Genomic DNA, 16906 nt, shown 5'->3' on the forward strand with positions numbered 1-16906 from the left:
TTCAGTGTGATCAATTATTCTTGAGTTCTTCACTCAATACTCTGTTAAAATTGGATAAACTTTGTCTAAAATTGCAAACGCGTGTGAGCGTTTCATCGCTATTCATTTGATTTACAAAACCTTTTTAAAGTGTGAATATTCTTCAAATTAATTCGTTTGTCCATTCTTCAGTGTGATTCAATTATTCATCGAGTTCTTCACTCAATTACTCTGTTAAAATTGGATAAACTTGTCTAAAATTGCAACTGCGTGTGAGCGTTCATTGCTATTCATGATCTACAGAACCTTTTTAAAGTGTGAATTATTCTTCAAATTAATTCGTTTGTTCTATCTTCAGTGTGATTCAATTATTCATCGAGTTCTTCACTCAATACTCTGTTAAAATTGGATAAACTTGTCTAAAATTGCAACCGCGTGTGAGCGTTCTTATAAAGTTCAAAAACGTCAAACAAAGGGGAATGTTTTAGGTAGCATAATGGGAATCTGTTTTACTTTTTTCAAATTTGAGCGCTCATAGATTTTAAAAAAGTTAAGCTCGATATAATAAACTTTATTGGTCATTTTTGTAGCAATTCTCATGTAGAATCATGTTTTCGGCATTAAACTTTTTTGTTAGATTTCGTCTCATGTTTTAGCCAGTCTTATGGTCGTCCATCTTGTTTTTGTAGCATTTGAATCTACCGCTGCTACAGTCCGCCGACAACTTTCTCATGTGTCATGCGATCTCTGACGTCACAGTTTCATTGATCGCTTGATCGATAGTAGCGCTAGTTGTCGTCTGCTTCTTTCAATGTTTTCTAGTTTAATATTCGTCTATAAGTATTTTGAATTGTATTTTCATTGTTTTTGAACCTCCTTTGGTATACTTCAACAGTCACTTCAACCTCAACACCTTCAGTTCGCTTAATATCGATTTTATATGTTCACTTCATTCGTAGAGTTTGTGCTCATGACTGCCGTGGACGTCATGTTTCCGCTATTGGACAGTTCCTGTTTCGTCAACCAGCAAGCAAGAAGGGTCACTTCTTTTGTACAGTCATACGATGTAACATCTCAATTTAACGCGTCCATCTTTGGAAAACTTTATCCATTTTCATCATTCATTATGTCCTAGTTTGTGTGCTTATTCAAGAACCATTCAACGCATTTTTCATCAGTGAACGTTTTTCAACCATATTTTCTATGAATTTAACTTACCTTTCGGGACTTTTCTACTAAGCGTCCTTTTTTGCAAATCACGCCATGCTTTCTGCGTACAACGTTTTTCAATTATTCATCACATTATTATATGAACTGTAAGTAATTTCAACATGAATTCCACATGAACTTTCAACAATCCTCAATATGAACTTTTGATTTATTATTTATCACTTCAATTTTACTGAGCATCAGTACACACTTTTTAGCGGTTACATTCATTCATCTTGTATGCTCATAGGAGATACATTTTTCAACTTGGGAAGTCTTGTGCAAGTGCAGCTTACCTTATTCATATTTCAACTCAGGAAATTTGCGCAAGTGCAGTTTGCCTTTCATTGTCAACCGCTACTCATTTTTAGCTACTCAGTCTTAGCTACTCATCAGTTATTTAGTCGAACTTTGTCAATCTCAATTCTTACTGATGCCAGTGATTTCATCGTCAAGAACATTTTATCTCTTTTTTCAAATATTTATTCACTGCAATTACATCAACTTTAGGACATAACCTCAAACATTAATTATTCTACTTAACTCATGGTGGAACCTTTTTTCCAATTAACATTCAACCAGTGAAACTCATTCAATTTGTGAAGTGCCCATTCGTCGTTATTTCATTATCAATTTTAATATTGGAACAGTCTCAACTTTCAATATCTCAACGTACTCAAATCAAGTTCTCTTCCGCATCGGTCATCGTTTATCAGGATATAATCAAGATATCTTCATCGTTCAACTTCTATTAGCCCAGCAGCTGTCTGCAACTACAATGTACTTGACAGGAGTCAAGTTCCATCCTCGGATTTTGAGTCACCGTAGGCCTATCACTTTGGCAACACATCATTAATTATTCAGGGAAGTCTTATTCTATTATTCACATTTTTGTACTTACCCTCTCAGAGGCACTGTGTTTACTGGTAGTCTTCATCCCATCAATTTTGTTCCTGATTAACTTTTATTCCTAAATAATAACTATTTTAATACGATCAATCATTCAATTTTTTATCTTCTATTATTATTATTACTTATGTGTTCTACATATAGTAATATTCCCCATGTAACTTGACATGCGTTAAGCTGTCATTTCCCAGCCCGCTATGTAATACAATATGCTGAGCTTCGTCTCCTTTCAATATTGTATTTGGTATTTTTCAACCTTTTCTATTTTTAATTATTAATCGAACCTTCAGTTCTGGACAGACTTTCTGCTCCTTCTGCTTACATTATAGCCAAGTTGCTATATTTGTCCTCTTTCAGTGTTACATAGTCAACAGCTTGAAAGCTTCAGGTACGATTGGATTCTACCTAAACTGAATTCCTAGTTTTCATTTGTTGTGAAATTAGGTAATTGTTCATATTCATATAATTTCTGTTTTTTTCTTACCTTTAAGATTACTAAGAATTTTGCAGGACTTTTATCTAGGATTTTTGTCTCTCGACTGTTTTTATTAGTCAGGTTAAGATTCTCATATTTACGATCTTTTTCAAGTATTCTAAATTTTATTCATTTTTAAACATTGCTAAATTTTGTACGTTCAATTCAATCATTACTCATTGTCATTATTGTTCTATTATTAGTTTCAGCATCAATATACTCTTTTGTGTATTTCAACATTAACATTGATATCCCAACTTATCTTTGTATTTACTCAATCTTTTGCGCTCACAGAGGTAACATCATTTTGAAACATTGTATCAGTATTCTTAAACGTACTAGCAAAAGTCTAGGTACAATAAACTACTTGAGTGCATTCCTAATTCTTTTTATTTTAATTACAACTACATTAATTTTAAGCATTCCAATAGTTACATTCAAATATCAGCATTACATACGGATAATAAGAAACTTATTATCTATTATTCTTTAATTATTAGTCATCATTATTGCACTACTTTTGTGCATTTACTTGTGCTCAGACGCACAGTAAACCAGAGGTATTTTTTCGGATCTACACATTCAAGGTTTGTAAATCATCAAGCTATCAAAATGAAAAAGTTTTCTCAGGAAAACAGGATGAGACTAGTGTCAGAACAGTATTTTGAAAAACCAAATCAACATCCGTTCAAGCGCTCAACGCTCCATCCGCATCAACTCAAAAATAGTATCACCTATGGATTGGATGAAAACCTCAAATTGTACAGTAAAAATTAAAATTCACGCTTGAAAATGTAGCGGTTTCCCTTCAGGGAGCCACTATCATTTATTTTTTTATTGAATATTGTATAAACACCTTTAAAAAATTTGAATTCTTGCTCTGTTATTTTAGCACTCCCGGTAGACTTTTTGTTTTATTGAATATTGTATAAAAACCTCTAAACAATTTTCTCATTCCCCTAAAAAATGTATGATAAAGACTGAACTTATTTTCATGTTTTGCAAGTTATACCTTGTGACTGCATAAAGATTTTTTCTCGAAATAGTCAAGAATTTATGCAAAAACCACAGATAAATCTTATTAAACCATGAAGGGTTCATACACAACTAATTTTGTCTCATTGGTTTTGGCTCGCCCGGTCTAGTAGCGGTTCTACCCCTCAGCCACCCTCTTGACTTCAATCTGCCACTGGTTGCACACTACAATCATTTCCAATCTATGGTGGATTTAATATATGGATTTATTTAATCTATGTGGATTTATCTACTCTTGACTCAATCCCGGATCCGCCACTGGATTTAACAGTACAATAATTACCTATCTTTTTCTGGACATTTTACTCAACGAATTTCCTTCTGCTATTTAGATCTTCGGTCGACATTTGTAGAAGCAGAAGTCGTTAGTTCTATTTATATAGCTTTCATTGTATATTCAAATTAATTATTATAATTATCCTAGTTCTTGAATGATGGTTAACATGAGAAATGCGAGTGAATATGATCATGTAGACAATGCTACATTTTCCTGTCTCTAAATAGGTGGTTGCCGTGATAGTTATCTTTCTCTCAAATGAAGTTTAACATGAGAAATACGACTGAACATGATTAAGTTTAGAATGATACACTTACCGTCTCTCAAATGGTGGTTGCCGTGATAATTACCTATCTAACAAATTATGGTTAACATGGGAAGTAGGAATGAATATGATGATGTTACCTGTCTCTCAAATGGTGGTTTCCGTGATGGCCGAGGATGTCCTCGATGCCAGCCATGGTGTGGTCGATCATCCTCTCGTGGATACGCTCGTTCATGGTCGGCTTCCGCTTCTGTGCGCGCTTTACGTTCAGGATTTTCACCAGCGGCTTGATCGTGATACCCTGCGAACATACATCATTACAGATGAAAAATTCACTTGATAATTGAAGGAAAAACATTATAAGAATAGGGTCATTCAATTATGGTTATGATCACATTGAATTCGTATATGTGCAAATGCAAGCTTGATAATGGACGACCAAGCGTGCAGATAAGAAACAAAATCTAGAAAGAGCAATAGGAATACTGACACTGATTACTTGCACTTGTTGGTTGCGTTCACTATGAGCAGCTACATGCAAGTCACAACGTGTTTCAATGGCACTTCTTTGTTTTTGATTTCAGCTCATGCATGATCTGACTTGCACTTACACACATACGCATTCGATGTGTTCACACCCTAATGAAAACAAGAGAGAAACCCCATATGTTATTGTTGAAGAGAATAGTTATTTGTGCAACTAGTGCGCAAAGTGACAGTTTGCTGCACCGAAAGAAACGTTTACGCCCGAGCCGTAGGCGAGGGCGGAATGGTTCCTTGAGTGCAGCAGAGGAACTTTGCTCACGTATTTCACATTAAACTTTTCCTACAGTTACCATTGAATATGAGAAGTGGTTGATTAAATGATTATGGGTAAAATGATGGCTGAAATCCATCAAATGTTAGTGTGTGTGATGCTGTTATTAATAACAACCCTAATTCATTTAAAAAATAATAATCCAATTGAAGTTGAAAATTCTCAGCAAAAGTTCTCATTTTTATTCATTCAAGAATCAGAAAAAATACAGATAGAACAAAAAATTCGCATTCAAAATACACGCCAACAGCTGATTGGGATGGCTGCAAGATGGCTGAACCGACAAGCGCGCGACCAAGCGGGAAGAATCATACCTAAGTTTGTTTCATCCAGCTACTGAAACAGGATTCAGAAATTTCGTCTTTTGCTTAAATTACCGAGAAAAATGCTCAAAGTAAACTGAAAAATATTTATGAAAATAACATAGACAACAGATAATATTTATTGTAGTATTGTTATGTTTTTTATTATTTTTATTTATATGAATATCGAACGGTAATCATTTAACCTCAAAATTCGAATTTTATAATATATATTTGCTACTTTTCTCATTTCTTGCAGTTGAAATAATGATTATCAATAGAAAAGAACTATTATTTATTATTAAATGTTGAGAATTCGTAAATGATGATTATTTAATTATGATTTAGATGAACATTATTCTTGTTTTGGATTTCTAGATTGGGATTTTATCATAAATGTAGGGTAGCCATTGAGATGATTCTTATCTAAATCTAACCACAGTCATTGTTACCAACTTAATTTTTGTTTTCATGCACTAATCTAATCAGACTGACTCAAAGTCCTTCTCTACTAAAAAATTCCATAAACTGTATAAAATCATTTACACACTGTATTTATTACGAGTGACACCGTTTTTCTATGTTGCACCGGCATCTACAGACTGACTCAAAGAAACAATTGAAGGTCACATCGAATTTGAACGAAGTCACACACCTCAACATTAGACTGGCCACTAACGACATGACATGTTCTGCATGTTGTCATCAGCGAGAGACTTCGATCAAAAAACAGCTGTTTGCCAGTAGCTTCTAACATAGAATACACAATAAATTAACTAAAGGAAAAGTACAATAATAATTTCAAATCAAATTTATTTTTTATTTATTTCATGTTAAAAACCAAATACATTTCAAAAAAAATTATAAACATTTTCTTCCATGCATGGGCAGAATGCCTGTGTGCAGGAAAGAGTAACAATCTGAATAGTTCATAAGTTAACATAATGACAAACATGACAATATATGTGACATCGAATAGAGTAGTGAAGAGGAAATAAACAACAAAGAATCGAAGATAAAAACCCTAACCTCAAAAACGTTCAACTTTACAGTTTTGTGTTGTGGTACTTTTCCATGATGAAAAACACAAAGCAAAACCTTTTGCTGTGATGACACAACAATGTAAGATGACATGTGTGTACTCAAATCATACATGTGCTGTCGTTAGTGGCCAGCCTTAGACATAGAAATAATTGTATATGCTTTACCTGGAAGAAGACGGTGAAATAGATGACAGCGATGGTGGTGGTGACAAACATGGGTTGCAGCTTGACGCGGTGTGGGTCGATGAGCAGAACCAGCGCAAATGCGACTGCGCCGCGCAGCCCGCCGTACGACATCACGAACTTGTCCACCTTGTTCAGTTTGTACAGTCGAAACTCGTTCACCAGAGCCGTCAGGATTATTACACCTGTGCAACGAGACCAAAATTATGATAAATTATTAATGAAATTTAAATTACTGTAATTATTTATTACAGATACAAATTCGATTTTCTATTCATATATTGCATGGAAATATATGTATTGAAAATGGAATAATTGTATTGGAAAAACGTTTTGAAGAATGAGGCCTGGTTGTACAAAAGTCTGTTAATTAAAATCATGATTAAATTCCATGTGAATCAATTAGAGAAGGGTGCTCTTAAAATAAGGTTCTCTTGGTTCTCGTGGCATTTAATCTTAACTTGAAATATTAAGTTATCTCGTGGCATTTAATTTTTAACTGAACAGACTTTTGTGCAACTGGGTATAAGAATATCTATTTTTTGTTATTCATTTATTTGATACAAACACGTTTCATTGTAATGTCATATCAGAACAAATGATCTATTTTGTTGAATCTTTTTTCTTCAGTATAATAAAATTAAAAAACTAATAATGTTTCATAAGAGAAAAAACTGTTACCTTGGGGTAGCCTGATGTATGTATGATAAATCTGATTCTCTTTAGATAGATGAACTACTAGTAACTTGTGAGATCTTGTCTAATTTGCTTTTAGACAAACTTCAAAGTTGAAGCATATCCCTCAATTGGTGTGCATTTAAAATCTAAAGTCTCACCGAAACTGATTCTGTCTTATAATGGTGATGATACGCACTCAGCATTAAGTTTAAATGAATCTTGACTCGAACCGAATGCACGCTAGACTGCTGCTGCTGATCTTTAGTCGCAGAAATCTATCTATTGAAAATGTATCATTATATATTAATGCACATAACCAAATCCTGGCTACGTGCCTGGAAGTGAGTCTTTACTAAATTTGTCTTTTGAATAAATAAATTATCATTGTAAATTGTAATCAGGAATAATTATTGTATAATATAGATTTTCTGTATATTTCCGTGAGATTAATAGTTGTTGTGACTCACCGATAGCCCTGAAAATGGAGCAGAATGCGATGGTGAGCACGACAAACCAGGTGTTCCAGTCGTGACTGTCGTTGACCGTGGCCACGCCCAGGAACATGAAGATGATCGTCTCCGAAGAGGAACTCAACATCTTCATCGCGTACTTCACAGTCGTGTGCGACTTGTGCGAAATGTTCGCCTCCACATAGTTTTTCATTGTGATGCCGCAGAATGTTATTCTGCAATAAGAAGAATATTCAGATAATGCAAAAATTGACTTATAAAAATATAATATAAATTTTTCTCATTTCATTTAAAAGTGTGAAATGAAAGACTCAATCAATTCAAGTGATGAATGCCGATTAATGCCTATTCATGCACAGATTAGCTTGACGATATATTCAATGAGGAATAATAGTTTCTGTTGTGATGCATGGTTCCATAGAAATTCATTGTTATACTGCAGAATTCTATACTGAAAATACAAAGAAAAATGAATGATAAGTTCTGAAATATTTCTCACAAAAGATGAAGATGAGATAATTTCATGACATTCGAGAACATCATTATTATAGAATAGAAGTGTAAAGAACAGAATTCATTAATTTTGTATTTCAAGTGAAATTACTATTCTCTCAATGTCTTTCCAAGCTTTAATTTTCATTAGAAAGCAAATCGAAAAAAAATTATGGATGAAAATAAATTCAATGCCGAGTTATGGTACTGAATAATCATTTATAGTAAAGAATAAATTCTGATAGAATCATGTTTTTTAATCAATTTTACTATTGATTTTTGAACATTATGCTTAGACCGTTGTATTCAAGTGACATGTGACCTTTTTTATTTTGTCAGCATTTGAAACCATAAGTTAATTGAGAGATAAAGAAACATTTGCTTAAGTGAATACAGTGTTGATTTTATTTTTCATAATTTAGGGAAGATTAAAGATGTGGATGATTTGAAAAATAAGTGTCACAAATTATTCATCAATCGAACTCAAATATCATTTTTCAAAACATCTCACAATGTTAACAGGAGTGAAGAGATGAAAATCACCGTCATTCGACAGATATTGTTATTTGAATTTTATCTAATAAATTGTTATATTCTCAATGCCACTATGCCAGCTATACACTGAGAAAATGAAATTCGAGTTGAGCCGACTTGACAGGAGAGACCTCGACACTGAGCCAATGGCTGTTTCACACTTAACTATCCACGGCCTTAACTTTACACAATTTATTGACCTCCGATTGGCTGAGAATCAGCTGTTGATGGGAATTCATCAATCAGATAAGGGCCAAGCCACATTAAGCGTTTTTCAGGCGTTTCTGCGCTGGTGGCGGAAGAGTCGGCAGGGCAGGAAGCTGACTGGGTAGCTGATAATTGATTAGCCAATCGAAGAGCTTCCTGCCCTGCCGACTCGTCCACCAGTGCAAAAACGCTTCATGTGGCTTGGCCCTAATTCTGTGTGTCGCCCGATAAATAATGCAATTTTCAAGGGCACCTGGAGGCAGAGCACGGTATATAGAAGAAGACGGTAGGTGTCACGCGCATGTTTGTGCTAAATTTCCGGTGTAGCTGACGTCATTTTATATCCAATTATCTGTTTTTAACAAATAAGTTTCATAAATTAGCAATAGGTGTTGAAAACCTCGGTTGGTGGCGATGACGCAATCTAGCTTGCACACACTTTGCATGACCCCTACTGTTTTCATCTAAATACCGTGAGGCAGAGTACTCATTCATGTGTGGAACCAACAATAGATTGGAAAATGAATGTGTTAGCGGTATTTTACAATATCCCTGCCTAACTCTGGAACATATGGTTTGAATGGTACTGACGCAAGTATGGGAATGTGCAGTTCTAATGAAGTAAATGTACAGCTCTAGAAAATGAAGAAAATGCACAACTCTAATCGAGGCCTACACTGGACTTGTTCGTTGTGACATGAACAATAAAAATTCGATTGCAACTTGAATACTGTACAAGCATAAAAGTAATGTTCTATAAATGTACATGACCAATGTACGGTCGGTTTGGAACATATTTTGGTTTCAATGGTACTGACGCAAGTATAGGAAATTTACAGCTCTAATCGAGGCCTACACTGTACTTGTTTGTTGTGACATGAACAATAAAAATTCGATTGTAACTTGAATACTGTACAAGCATAAAAATAATGGTCTACAAATCTAATCTACAAGACACAATTACGGTCGGTTTGGTACTGACGCAAGTATGCCAGACATGTGGAAGATCTCGGCGTTGAGGTAGGCGAGGTAGGCCATGACGAAGATGAAGATGGGCTCGATGACGCGCACCTGGTGCGTGAAGCGGGTGACCAGGCCGGTGAGGAAGCCCCAGATGACCCCGATTAGGGTGCCACCTATCGCCACCACGAAGAACGACGCCAGTCCAGACAGCAGGTCCGTGTAGGTGATGTTGGCCGGGCCCATTGTGTTGTACGTTTCGAACATGTGGTACAGCACCTACACAAAAAAAATGATAAAAGAAATGAGGTGAATTGAATTGAAATTTTCTTTTCTCGAAATAAAACATAGGTATGAAAATGATAACATTTGTAATAAAAATTGGAGGCTCCTCTCGTGGGCACAGCTGCCTGTTATGTGTGAAAGGAGCGAGTTGAAATAGAACCAATATTTAACTTAATAATGATTGTTAGTGAAAATGTTTATTAGCCAATGTAATAGGCTAGATATACAGAGTATCCCACGAAAGGTGTAACAGCCCAAGATTATGGATTCTACATAAGATTTGTAACAAAAAATGTTCAGTAACTGTCTTATATCGACCTTGATTTTTGAAATGTATAGATTTTTCGATATTTATGAAAAACGTCAATCACTAGAAAACTATCAGGTAAATCTAATTCGAAGGAAATGGTTGGAAAGAGGAGAAAATGTTCAATTAAATACTTTGTTCCCTTGTTTGACGGTTTTCAACTTTTTATAATTATTTAAAATTTGGCTTCGAACTCGACGAATGTACTGTTCAACTTTGAGCGTTCCTAGAAAGTTCAAAAACGTCAAAGGAACAACTTTTAGGTAACATTTCATGGGGCACTCTGTATAACATAATATGCATTTAATACAATAGATTAACTGAATACAGTAACAATTTCATCGTAAATGAAAAATAATAATGAATGGATGAAGCAATTGAAAAATACTTTATTAGAAAGTAACGAGTTGAACGCAAAGTAATATTGAGATTCAATGTATCCAAACCTCAGATAATGGAATTATTTATTCGATAAATGAACGTTTAAAATGTGAAACACACAAAAAGTGACTAGTTCAGTACAGTTTAGTCCCATGAATTCGGTTTATTGTATCAACTCAACAGACCACTCCTTTAGAAGAAGAAAATTCTATGCGAGCTACTATTTTCTCTAATACTACTGAGAAAAGTATTAAGTTAAGGCTGTTCCGTACACTTTTTTATTATTTAAATTGGATAATCTTTCTCAATATAATTGTTGAGATCATTATAAGAGTGAGAAAAAGTGGCAACTGAAATTTTCAAGTGGTCTAATAAGCGAGTTATGGGTTGATGAAATGCTAACTTTCCAAATTCCGTTTTCTTTCCAGATCATAAACGGTTTCGACTATATTATTAGAACTTCTCTTGAAAATTCAAAAAATGTTTCTTTCCAAACTAAAACATTTTATTCCCCATATCGTTTAAAATAAAAAAGTAACATTTTTTTGTAAATTCGATAACTTGTTTATTTTGGCATTAATCGCGAAAAAACGCATATTAGAACAAACCCAATGATATACTGAATGTATTAAAAAAACTCCAATGGAAAATTCGAAACCGTATATAACCTGGAAAGAAAACGGAATTTAGCTCTTCAACAGCCCATAACTCGCTTATTAGATTACTTGAAAATTTCAGTTGCCACTTTTTTTAATCTTAACAATTATATTGAAAAATATTATCCAATTTAAATAAAAATAAAAAGGTAAAAATAATGAACAGCCTTAATACTATTGGCCAATATTTGCAGTAGCAGAAGTCTTCGGGGTGGTTGTCAGCATTTAATTTGAATTATCGTTTTACAATCATATTAGATTCATTTACGTCTACATTGATAAATACAAACTAGATTAATCGTATTGGTAAAAATAATGCAAATGATTAGGTTTTACTGACAACAGTGACAGCATCGTTGAGCAGGGATTCGCCGAAGACGACGATGTAGAGGATCTCGTTGACGTGGATCTCCTCGAAGACGGCGAGCACGGCAACCGGGTCGACGGCCGAGATCAGCGCCGAGAACAGGAACATCTCTAGCAGCGGCGTCTCGCAGCCGAACAGCCCTGTCAGCCCAGCTAGCCACAGTGAGGCACCTGCCCATGCCCAATCAACCAAATTAATCAATTAATAATAACAGAGACAAATGATTGTTGAACGGTATCTTCACAATTTAATCTATGATGATAGCTGCAATTTAATGTTTCAAGTTGGTACCTTTAGTAGCCTACTAGAATTACGGTTTCTCAAATATCGGGACACCGAGTTTTGCTCGTTATTTATTTATTAATAAACAGAACTCAATTCTTTAAAATGATTGGGGAAGAACTAACAAGCACAGCCCAATACTGTTTCTTCCCCGAATTTTGATTTATGCATTGTAAATATTCCAAAAAGTAGGTTATGTTTCATATACTATATTCCAAATTTCGTGAAAATCGTTAGATCCGTTGAACATGAATAACCAGATAACCATATATAAAAAATATAAACACATATACAGAAATTGCTCGCTTAATATAATAGGATAGGTCGGTACTTAATTAATAACACCACAAAGTGAAGAACAGCTTTGAAGTTATTTTTATCTTCTTCTACAAAGAGTAGGCAAACTTCTTTATTTTGTGATAACGCATATCAACTGTGTTGATGGAATGGAGTGCTGGTGGAATAGGTTGGAAATGTTATAAATTCAGTGTATTTAGGTATGTTCACGTATTGCGATTATTCTAAACATATTATTAAATTAATTCGAATTATCAAATTACGGTTCTGAGAAAACAATAAATGATTCAAACATTCAATAGAGTACCAACATTTGCTCTACAGTATCACATTGAAGAGCGCTGTCTGGAGTAAGGCTTGGTTGGTATTTTTAGAATTCAGATATAATATCATGAACCAAGTTTATTGTTATTGTATACATATTATTGAATTGAATAAAAGTAGCAAATTACGCTTTTGAGAAAACAAAAGTGTACATTAAACCAATTTAAACATCCAATAGAAAATAGAATACAAACATTTGAATGACTACAATAATTAATATCGGGGACCGAGCTTCGCTCTGGAGTACAAAAGCATAAAAAAAATATTACGAAAGAAGAAATTATAATAATATGCATAGTTCATACAGAAATGTTCTATCTAATCACAATGAATTGGGATTAATTCCCAGAGGAATGCAAAAATTTCCCTTACAAAGGCCCGGTTGCACAAAAGCCGGTTAAATTTTAATCCTGAATAATTTCACGTGAACCAAATCCGAGAAGACCATTTCAAAAAGATGTTTTTACTAGAATTAATCAGGATAAAAAGAACCCGGTTTTTTACTAAGTACCTGATTGAATGATTACAAAAGTTCAACAGCTGAGTCATAATTTTGACACAGTCCCACTAGCTCACTCACTTCCATCATCAACAGACGACGAAATGATTATTAACAGCTGTTTTTCCAAGGATGAATAATAATAATTATCCTTTTAATGTCCTTTAGCGAGTTTTCCCAGGGATGAGACCTAGTGCAATCGAGTTTTTATATTATAAACCTACCATGTTCTGAATTCCATGAGAATCGTTAGAGCCGTTTTTGAGATCCGGTAAAATACAAACATATAAACAGAAATTGCTCGTTTAATAGTATAGGATTTCACAATTCATATTGGGACCGGAGGAGGTATAACCTATAGCTATAGGCTAATTTCACATGTGGATGGATGCAAGGGCCAGTCACTTGTCACTGAGGAGCGACACACCGTTGCACATGCGCTTTGTATTCAATCATAATCTCACCCGTCAGAGAGGGTGGTGGTGGGAATTGGAGTGGTGAGGGGTGAGGAAAGAGATAGCGCTATCTCTTTCTCGCTTTGAATTGATAGTTGATTAACAAAATATTTCATCTTAATTATGAAAATTCATTATGAAATTATTGAAAAAATATATTTTCTTGCTCAATAAAATATAATTTATTATTTCAAACGAGAAGGAACCGTTAATATTAATATTATCAATCATCAATATTCAAAGCTCCAGTTAATATTACATCAATAAACCTGTATCAGCTATGAATCTATAGAAGGCATTGACAAGACAGAGGATTGGCAACGTTTTCCCCTTATCTTTCTCCACTTCCATTTATAATGTGGACCTCACTAAAGCGTTCATTAACGTGCATGTCGCTGGCCCGGCCACATTCGAATTTCACCATACAAATTATGCCAAGATTTACTACCTATTTTCTACTATTTTCTACCTCCAATAACCGATTTTCTACCTCAAAGATAGCAGAGATATTGAATAAACTAAAGTGCCGGGCCAGGGACATGTTAGCCCGGCCATCTCTGAATTTCACCAAACAAACTATGCCAAGATTTACTACTTATTTTCTACTATTTTCTACCTCCAATAACAGATTTTCTACCTCAAGGATAACAGAGATATGAGCAAAAATATAGAAAGGTCAATGACCTCTCAGCCCGGCCATCTTTGAATTTGACCAAACCAAATATGCCAAGATTCACTACCTATTTTCTACTATTTTCTACCTCAAACCAAACTGAAATCTAACCATTCATAACGGAGATATTGGCGAAAATATGTGTAGGTCACGTGCATGTCGCTGGCCCGGCCACATTCGAATTTAACCAAACAAACTATGCCAAGATTTACTACCTATTTTCTACTATTTTCTACCTCCAATAAAAGATTTTCTACCTCAAATCAAACTAAAATCGAATCACGCATAATGGAGATATTGGCTAAAATATGTATAGGTCACGTGCATGTCGCTGGCCCGGCCACATTCGAATTTAACAAACCAACTATGCCAGGATTTTCTACCTATTTTCTACTATTTTCTACCTCCAATAAAAGATTTTCTACCTCAACCAAAGGGAATTATAGAGGATTGTAAGTTTTCACCCACCCCCCTCGCCTATCACCACACACGAAAACTCGTTTCTAGTCTTGCCATGATTGAATTTCTGAAAAACTAAATGAGCCATATGTAGTACACAAGCCCTGCTATCATATTCCACGAAGAACGGAATCTATAGCTCATCACTAGACAAAGTTATTGAGTGTTTAAAGATTACCCCCCCCCTCGTAACAGCATGTCTCTGGCCGGCCACATTCGAATTTAACAAACCAACTATGCCAGATTTTCTACCTATTTTCTACTATTTTCTACCTCAACCAAAGGGAATTATAGAGGATTGTAAGTTTTCACCCACCCCCCTCGCCTATCACCACACACGAAAAAACGTTTCTAGCCTTGTCATGATTGAATTTCTGAAAAACTAAATGAGCCAATATGTAGTACACAAGCTCTGCTATCATATTCCACGAAGAACGGAATCGATAGCTCATCACTAGACAAAGTTATTGAGTGTTTAAAGATTACCCCCCCCCCTCGTAACAGCATGTCTCTGGCCCGGCCACATTCGAATTTAAACAAACCAACTATGCCAAGATTTTCTACCTATTTTCTACTATTTTCTACCTCCAATAAAAGATTTTCTACCTCAACCCAAAGGGAATTATAGAGGATTGTAAGTTTTCACCCACCCCCCTCGCCTATCACCACACACGAAAAAACGTTTCTAGCCTTGTCATGATTGAATTTCTGAAAAACTAAATGAGCCAATATGTAGTACACAAGCTCTGCTATCATATTCCACGAAGAACGGAATCGATAGCTCATCACTAGACAAAGTTATTGAGTGTTTAAAGATTACCCCCCCCCCTCGTAACAGCATGTCTCTGGCCCGGCCACATTCGAATTTAAACAAACCAACTATGCCAGATTTTCTACCTATTTTCTACTATTTTCTACCTCCAATAAAAGATTTTCTACCTCACCCAAAGGGAATTATAGAGGATTGTAAGTTTTCACCCACCCCCCTCGCCTATCACCACACACGAAAAAACGTTTCTAGTCTTGCCATGATTGAATTTCTGAAAAACTAAATGAGCCAATATGTAGTACACAAGCTCTGCTATCATATTCCACGAAGAACGGAATCGATAGCTCATCACTAGACAAAGTTATTTAGTGTTTAAAGATTACCCCCCCCCTCGTAACAGCATGTCTCTGGCCCGGCCACATTCGAATTTAAACAAACCAACTATGCCAAGATTTTCTACCTATTTTCTACTATTTTCTACCTCCAATAAAAGATTATCTACCTCAGCCCAAAGGGAATTATAGGGGATTGTAAGTTTTCACCCACCCCCCTCGCCAATCACCACACACGAAAACACGTTTCTAGTAATATTTTCAAACTGTCCAAAAATCCACTGTTTCTTACTCAGCCGCCAATTTGTTACTCACACTACTATCTCAACCAAGGAATCTCAGACAGTTTCAAAATTATTTGTAGATTAATTTCGTACCCTGGAACAGTGCCTTGAATATTGGTAGGGAAACTTGGGATAATTGGTAGTGGTTGATTTTAAAAATAAGCATGTATTGAACTATGTTTTGAATTGTTTCTGATGAAATACCATATAACAAATAATAATGTTGGGAAATAAACATAAAACAACTTATTACATAAAAAATGCATTGCAAGACGTACCTTTATTTCATCAATAACTATAATTGAACATATGATACACTAATTAATATTTGAAATACCTTTATAAAATCACAACTAATTGTTCACATTCTGCAAACAGAAAGGAGAATAGAAAAAACATCTTTATTTGCAATGGAGGAAAATCGCAAACTATGTGAACATATAAGATACACAAATTAATATTTGATTACCTTTATACAATCGAAACTAATCGTTCACATTTTGCAAACAGAAAGAATAGAAAAATCATCCTAATTTGCAATGGATGAAAATTGCAAACTATTCGTGCATAAGATGCACAAATTAATATTTAAAATACCTTCATACAATCGAAAATAATCGTTCACATTTTGCAAACTGAAAGAATAGAAAAAACATCCTTATTTGCAATGGATGAAAATCGCAAACTATATGAACATATGA

General features: G+C 34.7%; 1 protein-coding gene across 13 annotated transcripts in view; it reads right to left on the bottom strand.

Moving 5' to 3' along the window:
• LOC111054054 (probable Na(+)/H(+) antiporter nhx-9) overlaps positions 1-16906 on the bottom strand; it is a 153940-nt gene that overhangs the window by 41741 nt on the left and 95293 nt on the right. For 12 of the 13 annotated variants that reach the window (XM_039428554.1, XM_039428555.1, XM_039428550.1 and 9 more), the window contains exons 3-4: positions 11805-12001; positions 9858-10114 (exon numbers count right to left, since the gene is read on the bottom strand). In XM_039428554.1, coding sequence (XP_039284488.1) covers positions 9858-10114; positions 11805-12001 — 454 coding nt within the window. Of the gene's footprint in view, positions 1-4289; positions 4451-6476; positions 6680-7639; positions 7858-9857; positions 10115-11804; positions 12002-16906 lie in introns of all 13 variants that reach the window. The other variant, XM_039428562.1, reaches the window with a different exon arrangement.

This window comes from Nilaparvata lugens, chromosome 5 (genome assembly GCF_014356525.2).
Source record: "Nilaparvata lugens isolate BPH chromosome 5, ASM1435652v1, whole genome shotgun sequence".
NCBI lineage: Eukaryota > Metazoa > Arthropoda > Insecta > Hemiptera > Delphacidae > Nilaparvata > Nilaparvata lugens.